Here is a 9,775-nt window from a genome sequence, read left to right on the forward strand (position 1 = left end):
ACACTAAGGGCAGAGTTAAGCATGGAAGAAAAACCTCACTGACACATAAACCACATCCTCATTAAGTTTAAAAATCAGCAATTTCAGCTAAAGCACCAGCTAGTCTGCACAAGTGTATGCATCACTAATTAGTTGCAGTGCCTAGGCACGCATAACTATTGTTCTTCTGTGTGTTTCTTCTTATTATTAGAGAAGGAGTACCTAGGCTCCCTAGAAATTTTGATTCTTAATAACCCAATAACCGTACATCGCACACAGACAAGCAATATATCAAAACGTGTGGCTCGATCGGACTCAGTGTGCTATTACTTTGTTCATCAAAATACGATTTTTTCGCGACATAGTCGCGAAAAAATCATCCAAAATTTCCCATTAATTTCTATGGAATTAATTGGCTACGCACATTTTCAACGTTTTTCAAACCTCCGCTGCTCTGGCATGCTTTCACCTAGAGACATGATTCAAACTTTAAAACGTAGTGAAACTTCTCCTGTGTGGATCTGGCATTCAACTTTTTTGCTAGGTTCTATACTTTTTGATCAGTCACAGATCAAACACCATGATCAAATCTGGAGAAATTCAGACTTTATAATGGGTGTCTATTGCGTTACACACCAGTGGGGCTCAGGAATTTAGAGTGTAGGCAGCTTGAAAAAAAGCTCTAACTTTCTCATTTAAACTGTGTTTTCAGCCACAATTTTCACTCTACACACACAATTTTCTCAAAAGTAGTAGCCACACTTGTCCTGATTCACACAATGTGTCTACCTGAACGATAGGATTTACAGTTTTTGAATGAGAAGCCTGAAAGTAAGGAGAGGACAGGCGCGCTGCCCCATAGACTCCCATTATAAACGTGGCAGCGCTTTTACTGCAAAATCAGAAAAGTCACTTGTTTTTAACTCGCTCTATTGTCCTCATTTTTTAGACTAGAGACAAAAAATTTACATCAGTGTGTTCAGGAGAGCCTTGTGGCACTCAATGTGAAAGAATTTTGTGAATATCTCCTTCCATTTTCGTGTAAATCCCCGTTGTTTGGAGGGAGCACTCTGAGAAAATCCTTCCCTTTCTGTGTGACACTGTCTCTGCTCTCAGCGCGCGGATGGGGGAGGGGCTGCTCGCTCTCACACACACACACATGAGGGAGGGGCTGCTCCCTCTCATACCCCTTTTCTACCAAATCAGTTCCAGGGCTGGTTCGGGGCTGGTGCTGGTTCACAACTCGTTCAACTCGCGAGCCAGCTGAGAACCAGTTTGCTTTTCGAGGATGTGATTCTTCCAGATTTTTCCGGAATTCTGGATTTTCAGGCATAAAAATGCAACCCTCATGAATCATGCAAATTCGTTTTTTTTTGGGGGGGGGGGGTAGGACCACATTATCCATAGCGAGCAGCCCCTCCCCCACCCGCACGCTGCGCTTACTCAGTAATATAAGCGCCGCTTAGAGACAGAAAGGCACACAGAAAGGGCAGTATTTGCTCAGAGTGCACCCTCCAAACAACGGGGATTTACATGAAAACGGAAGGAGATATTCACAGAATTCTTTCACATTGAGTGCCACAAGGCTCTCCTGAACACGTTGATGTAATTTTCTTGTCTGTAGTGTAAAAAATGAGGACGCTAGAGCGAGTTAAAAATGAGTGACTTTTCTGATTTTGCAGTACAAGCGCTGCCACGTTTATAATGGGATTCTATGGGGAAGCGCGCCTGTCCTCTCCTTACTTTCAGGCTTCGCATTCAAAAACTGTAAATCCTATCGTTCAGGTAGACACATCGTGTGAATCAGGACAAGTGTGGCTACTACTTTTGAGAAAATTATGTGTGTAGAGTGAAAATTGTGGCTGAAAACACAGCTTAAATGAGAAAGTTTGAGCTATTTTTTCAAGCTCTCTACACTCTAACTTAACGAGCTCCACTGGTGTGTAACGCAATAGACACCCATTATAAAGCCTGATTTTCTCCAGGTACCCACATGGTGTTTGAGCTGGGACTGATCCAAAAGTATAGAGCCTAGCAGAAAAGTTGAATGGCAGATCCACACAGGAGAAGTTTCTCTACGTTTTAAAGTTTGAATCATGTCTCTAGGTGAAAGCATGCCAGAGCAGCGGAGGTTTGAAAAAGTGCTATGTTTTCCAACAAGTGTGGCTACTACTTTTGAGAAAATTATGTGTGTAGAGTGAGAATTGTGGCTGAAATCACAGTTTAAATGAGAAAGTTTGAGCTTTTTTTTTTTCAGGCTGCCTGCACTCTAAATTCCTGAGCTCCACTGGTGTGTAACGCAATAGACACCCATTATAAAGCCTAATTTTCTCCAGGAACCCACATGGTGTTTGAGCTGGGACTGATCCAAAAGTATAGAACCTAGCAAAAAAGTTGAATGACAGATCCACAGAGAAGTTTCTCTATGTTTTAAAGTTTGAATCATGTCTCTAGGTGAAAGCATGCCAGAGCAGCGGATGTTTGAATTAATTCCATAGAAATGAATGGGAAATTTTGGACGATTTTTTCGCGACTGCGTCGCGAAAAAATCGTAGAATAACGAACAAAGTAATAGCATAGCGAGTCCGATTGAGCCGCACGTTTTGATATATTGCTGTCTGTGTGCGACGTACGGTTATTGAGTTATTCGAAATCGAAATTTGTACGGAAGATGAATAAGTTTAAGAAGAAACACGCAGAAGAACAATAGTGATGCTGTGCTTTGCAAGCACTGCATCACAAGCACTGCATCACTAAAAAGCCCATTATGCATAACTCGAGAATAACCTTTATGTGACCAGAGTCAAGTAATGTAAGACACATGCGCATTAGTAGTCAGTTTGTTGTTGGAATGGATGCAGCTGTCACCCTACTCTCGTGTGTGACATAGCATACCAGTGTCTTCGATGTCTTCAGTTGTCAATAGGATTGACATTTGGATGATTCAGGTAGGCCTGGGTTAAATGCAGAGGATGAATTTCACTGTGCTTGAAGTGTGCATGTGACAAATAAAGATTTCTTCTTCTTCTAAAAGCGTCCCTCACTACGTATCCACCATTATGTCTTGGCTGTTTTCTTAGTCTCAGTTTCATTTACTGCTTTGCAAGTTATTTTATATACCCCCGCTGTTGTAGTATGGTACGCATACTATTTATAGACCCCTGTGCATGACGACATGCATCATGTGATAATTACAGCTGGGGTTATAGACGGACACCATCTTTCATGCAAGCAAGGCTTAATCTAAACCCCGCTGTCAAGAAAAATGTTAACAAACAGAAGCAAATGCTTCAAGAACAACGAGGAAATGAGTGGTTAAAGAATACAACGAGAGGAGCTAAGCCTGAAAACTTCAGAGAAATTTACAATTGGATTTAAAATGTATTTTACAAAAACAAAGTCGGAAGTGAGTATGAAAGAGTTTGCTTAAGAATCTCGTTTTATTTTTTTTTTCTGCTCACATTTGAGTTAGCTCCTTCATGAAAGTGCTTGATTTTTCTTACAGATGAAGCAGCTTCCTTTTTCGACACAGAAAACCCAGATTGGTTTCAAACAACTCGGGCATTTAAAAAAAAAAACCTCAACAAAAGAGTGACATGCGCAATATATCCTGAAAGAACAGAACAGATTAAGAGCAGAGAGAGCTGGAGCTTTGTTTCTGTTATCAGAGGAACACAGTCCTGTGCAAAATATTTATATATCGTTTTTTGTTTGTTTTTTCTGTTATATCATCCACCTCTAGGTTTTTAAAAAAAAAAAAAGGGCAAGGCAAGTGGGTTTAAAAGTTAATGTCAAGCCCTGTCTGGATGTCAATAATTGTGGAATGGTGTTGATAACCGTGGACAAAGGTGTCAAATACTTGTGGAATGGTGTCACGTGATCTGATACGCTAAGTAATTGGGAATCAACTCTCTTTTTTTTTCCCCACTGTAAGTTCGAGTCACTATTCATGCACAATTTACGTATTGAAAGTCTTTTCTACTTTTGCAATGGCCAAAAGATCATTAAAGTGTCGATAATTGTAGCCGCTGCTTGAGTTAAACACAAACTAATCTGTTAAGCAATTCATTTACATCATAGGCTTTGTACCACATCATTCTCTATGTATACACACTCACTAGACACAGCAACCATCTTTGATCCTTCCTTCCAAGTTTTATTTTTCTTTGTAACATCACTATACATGGTTAATGGCATGAAACCACACTTTACCAGGTCACAGTGCCTGCATTTGATGCTAACTAGTGGCTATTATAGAGCAATACCTGGAGTTTGATTGCATGTGTCCCTGTTTCCTCTCCCAAAAATAATCTGCTTTGATCCTAAGTTATGCGAAAACTTTTACACACAAGCTTGCATTTAATGCATCTATGAGGTTGTATGTGTATCTACAATAATACACTGGTATTAATAAATTGATTTGATTGTCGTCAAGTCAATTTATTGTATAGCGCTTTAACAACAGACATATTCACAAAGCAGCTTTACAGAAAAATAGACGTTAAAACATATGAACTAATATCTATACCTAATAAAATTATCTATACCTTTTGTGAATGTGGATTTTTAAATCAAAAGGAATAAAAACAGATTGTGCAGATATTAATGGAAATATCGTGTTGAATATCGCAATATATCACGGAACTGATCATCGACACACGGTTAAAACCAAGAGACACTGAAACAATATAGTGCAGAAATGATGAAAAATAAACCAATTGAATGTTCCAGTTGTGTGCTGCATTCAGAACCATGTCATTTTAACGTGTATGATGTTTAACTTTGTTAAGTAAAATGTTTAGTGGTAATTAAACTGAGCTTTACACTGTTATTATATTGTTTAGTGTTTTTTCACTTGTATGTCCATGTTAGGCGGCATGGTGGTGTAGTGGTTAGCGCTGTCGCCTCACAGCAAGAAGGTCCTGGGTTCGAGCCCCGGGGCCGGCAAGGGCCTTTCTGTGTGGAGTTTGCATGTTCTCCCCGTGTCCGCGTGGGTTTCCTCCAGGTGCTCCGGTTTCCCCCACAGTCCAAAGACATGCAGGTTAGGTTAACTGGTGACTCTAAATTGACCGTAGGTGTGAGTGTGAATAGTTGTCTATGTGTCAGCCCTGTGATGACCTGGCGACTTGTCCAGGGTGTACCCTGCCTTTCGCCCGTAGTCAGCTGGGATAGGCTCCAGCTTGCCTGCGACCCTGTAGAAGGATAAAGCGGCTAGAGATAATGAGATGAGATGTCCATGTTACACTTCCTGACTTTATACTACACTTACTGACATTGTTATTGTGCATATTTTGAAAAAAATGACGACACTGAGTGTGTGCTCATCACCTGTTCTAATATCTGCATCTATTGTTTGATGTTTGAGGTTGTTTGCCCTCAAAATAATTGTTTTCCAATGATGAAAATTGGCACTAAATGTTTGCGTATTGCACTTTTCATTAAAAGTGTCAAAATGAGGTTACTGTGTGTAGTGGCTGCACTGTTGCCGCACCGCGTCGTTGCCGCGCCATACCACACCACACTGCTGCCGTGTCGCATTATGGGTCTATATATTTTCCTGCTTTTTTTGTCCTCGGCCAATCACATCCCTGCTTTTCCATAGCTCGCGGTGCTAAGAGGAGACACGTCATTACATCGCTGTATACGTCAGTTACGTCGTTGTATACGTCAGTTACGTCGCTACGTTTGCATAAATCTTGGCGCGAATATCGAAGCAAAAACAACACAGAAGCAGCAGCAGCAACAACAACAACAATAATAATAATAATGGATGACTTCGCGTTTGTACAGCAGCTGCTTCTCGTCGCTTAAAAATGGCGATCTTTCGCAGTCTTGTTATTGTTGTTGGTCTTAACAACTCCGCCCCCCCACTGACATAAGCGGTTCTTTCCTCTGGCCCAGCAGAGATTTGGTGCTAGCCTGGAACCGGTTTTTCTGGCCCCAGAGCCAGTTCTTTGTCAGTGGAAACAGAAAACCCGGTTCCAAACTAAGCACTGGCCCCGAACCAGCCCTGGAACTGCTTTGGTGTAAAAGGGGCATCAGAGAGACACATGCTTGTAGCTTCATGGCAGGTCACACATTCACACAGTTCAGTGCAGCTCCTGCAATAGCAACTGCTACGCGCACTGCATCACTCTCACAATTTCCCACAGGGGAATTGTCTCTAGTATTTATTTTGCACATTTATTACAATGAACTGTCTAGCATAAAAAGCATTGAAGCTAGACATTTAATTAGTAATTGCTGTTAATTGTACCGTTTGATGCGTTATTTGCTGCACAAATAAAGCAGCCTAAAATAATGTTCTGCATCAGGATTTTGTTTGTGTGTTTGTTTTTTGCAGTATAACTAAGAATGATGATTAATTGACGACTTTTTTGGACTAGTAAAAATTACTAGTCTTGCTGAATGGATCCAGGTATTAAAACACTGCTTCAGTTGGTGAACTGGTATTCATGGTTATTGCAAACATTTTTTCATGCTTCTTTGGCCATTTCTGTGATGATCTGGAAATATGGTTAACTTGTCAATTTTTTTGAATGCTCTGTCTATGGCCAAATCTGAACAGCATGGCAACGGTAACCACATTTACCGGTACAAGTATCCTGGTATTGGCAAATTCATGATGCCCTCAACCTCTACAACCACCAGCCACAAAATAGCCCCAAAGCATTAATGAAATATTTGAGTGAAAACAGAATCATTGTAGTAGTTCTAATTGTTTATTAAGATAAAGATGTATAGTTTGTCATGTTTTTGAGTGGAAATATTGAATTGTTTTTTATAATGTTTATTTTTACAATCATTTTTGCTAATTTTTTAATGAAGGGTGCCAATAATTCTGGAGATCACGGTTTCAGTCCTAACACATTTCTGGTCTCATAACTCATTTGATAACTTGGTGTCTTGTGTGGATATTATGAATGTGACCTGAAGCTTCCTAATGTATTTTCAGAAAATGGAATGCTGTTGAGGCTCGCAGTCTTCGTGTATCAGTAGGCTCATTTTTAGATCACTTGGCACTGGTAATGGAAACGATGGATGCATTTGGACAACCAGCTGTACAGTGAAACGAATGGAGCATGCTGACAGAAAATTTGCCTGGACTACATTCATTTATCTTAAACCCATTTAAATCTGTCCTATTTGAAAATATTGTATTGTTTATGTAATAAAAATCAAACTCCTTGGGCCAGTGTTGAAAGTAAATTGTGGAGAAAAACTTAACCTATTAAAAGGAAATCTGTGGATGCACTATAGAATCCAACTTGAGTTGGTAGAATGGACAACTAGTTAATCCAGCCCAGCAAGATGTGATTTAATGCACAATCAGGCAGACAGTTAAATAAATATCTGATACATGCATATAAACACATTTGAGGTTTGACCATTACATATTTCATAATACATTTCAACATATTTGTTTCAATCCAAGACAAAAAAAAAATGTTAACATACCAGTTAACATTAAAAAGTAACCAGTCTGTGGGGTGAAAAAAATTATCAACATTTGGTGACATCAGGTATTTTTTTTTCAGAATTCTAGTTTTTAGGTTAAATTTTAAATAATTATAACCCTTCATTTAAATTACTGAATGACAAAGTGACCAACAACTTCATTTTCTATGTGCCTGTGCAAAACAGAGCTATGATTTCAGCCCCAGCAGCAAGAGATGAAGCAACAGTGACAGAGTTTAGATACAGAATGTATCATGCTTTAAAGTGACAAACGATCAGCTCGAATACTTAATTTCTCAGACCAGTTCTATGGCATGTGTGGAATTACATTTTCACAGCTCCTCACTCACAACCTTATTCTCTTGAAAAAATTTATAACTTTTCTATTGCTTTCATCTTATCCTCTCATATACAAACTGCCATTTCATGTGTATAGAGAAATTAGTAATAAAAATAAACCTTGGAAGGAAGTTGCAGAGATCACTGGGGTCTCTGGAGTGTTTGTTGCTATAGAATCCAATTTGGTGTGGTAGAATGGACAAGTAGTTAATCCAGCCAAGCAAGATGTGATTTAATACACAATCAGGCAGTTAAATAAATAACCGATATGTACATATGAACACACTTGAAGTTTGACTACTACATATTTCATAATACAGGGTGTTTCAAAAAATGTTATATTATTTGAGACGTAAATATCCCAGAATGATATCAAATTTTTTGAAACACCCTGTATATTTAAACATATTTGTTTCAATCCAAGACAAAAAAAAGAAAAAAAAGTTAATATACCAGTTAACATTAAAAAGTAACCAGTTTGTGTTAATCTGCTGACAAAGATGATGCAATGCCTGGCATGTGACACTGTACGTCACTTATCCAATTTTCACACTTTTTTTTAACTTTATTAAAATATTAGAATATATTTTAAAATATATTTTAAAGAGAAGTAAGTCATATACTGTAGTAAATTGTGTGCTGTAAGCTATACATTTTGGCTACTACTGTTTCTCATTGAAACTAAAAACAATGGATGGACAGTACACAGACACATACAGAACAACAGTCGCACTTCTTTCACAGCAGCAACAAACTACAGGCAACAGAAGCTACTTGTTTTTCACTAGTGTGAACGCAAGGTGAGTTGCAACATTTTTCAGCCTCTTTCCCAGCTGTCTGGATTCTGTGTTCTATGTCACCAGCTGCTTGACACCTTGATATAATCACATGGGAGGTTGGTATTTTGGTCATTCTTTACAGCTCACATACTGGACAGACAAACCTGTAAACTGTCCCCAGAATTCTCTCAATATTTTTATTATTTTGCAATTAACCAAATTATCCAGCAGAAAGCTTTCCAGAGTCATGGCTCACACAACGAGGCCACTCCATGTGTGCTGCTACACAAGCACCGTCTTCTTGCTACTTTTGGATGTTTTTATGACGTTAACATGGATTTGGGTATGGCAAATGTAAGTTGTTCCACAAGGCTTCACCTGACTGACTCAACACAGTGACCATATGTTTATGCTCTTTTGAGCTTCAGTAAAATTCTCATTGTTTGCCCATTCTTGTGTATGTATGTAGACACACTGCAACCTCACTATAGAGGGATCCCGCATGACGTCACCGCGCCGCGAGATTTCGGTAGTCGCCATATTGGAAGACCAAGTACACATCTATGCAAGTACATACATACATAAAACAAACTACACCTGAAATGTAGCCAGGGCCGGTTCTGCCCTAATCTGGACCCGGGTACAACATCGCGCAACACCCCCCCAAAAAAAAACAAAAAACACACCAGTCTAAATCAGGACAACCAGTGTTTGAACTACGGGGGTACTCGGGGGATCCGAGATCCCCTGAAACAGACATGAGATCCCTTGAAAACATGATTTGGGAAATGTTGGGGAGTCTCTAAAATATTGGCAAAATGATGTTTATTGACATAGCAATCGTGTGTAACGGGAAGCATTTGCATATCCGAAGTGTTGTGTTTACATCAAAGATAAAATAAACCGATATGACAACGACTGCTGCTGCCAGGTTGGTTGTTGAGTAGCCTGACTGTTTTTTGTTCTTGCGTGTGGTATCATTGTTGACGCGAGGTTGTTTTTTGAACATGCCAATGCGGACACGATTTCCCCTGATGAGTTATGACTTCAGATGCGATGTGTCTGTGGAGGTGTGGAGTCCGCGTGATATGTGCGTAAGATAGGCTTGAGATCCGCGCTCCGAGACAAGCGCAAGCACCCCCCAGGGAAAAAAGGGACCCCCTGAAAATATCGGCATAGTTCGAACACTGAGGACAACCATCACATAACTATAAACATTT

The 9,775-nt window shown here is 39.5% G+C and overlaps 1 protein-coding gene across 1 annotated transcript in view; it reads left to right on the forward strand.

The window, feature by feature from the left end:
• LOC132873055 (EKC/KEOPS complex subunit LAGE3) overlaps positions 1 to 7,170 on the forward strand; it is a 65,409-nt gene extending 58,239 nt beyond the window's left edge. Inside the window, exon 3 of the mRNA XM_060908270.1 lies at positions 6,935 to 7,170. Within this exon, the coding sequence (XP_060764253.1) occupies positions 6,935 to 7,049 (115 nt within the window). The 3' untranslated portion in view covers positions 7,050 to 7,170. The remainder of the gene's footprint in view (positions 1 to 6,934) is intronic.
• Positions 7,171 to 9,775: the final 2,605 nt, after the last annotated feature.

Source organism: Neoarius graeffei, chromosome 25 (genome assembly GCF_027579695.1).
Source record: "Neoarius graeffei isolate fNeoGra1 chromosome 25, fNeoGra1.pri, whole genome shotgun sequence".
Classification (NCBI taxonomy): Eukaryota; Metazoa; Chordata; class Actinopteri; order Siluriformes; family Ariidae; genus Neoarius; species Neoarius graeffei.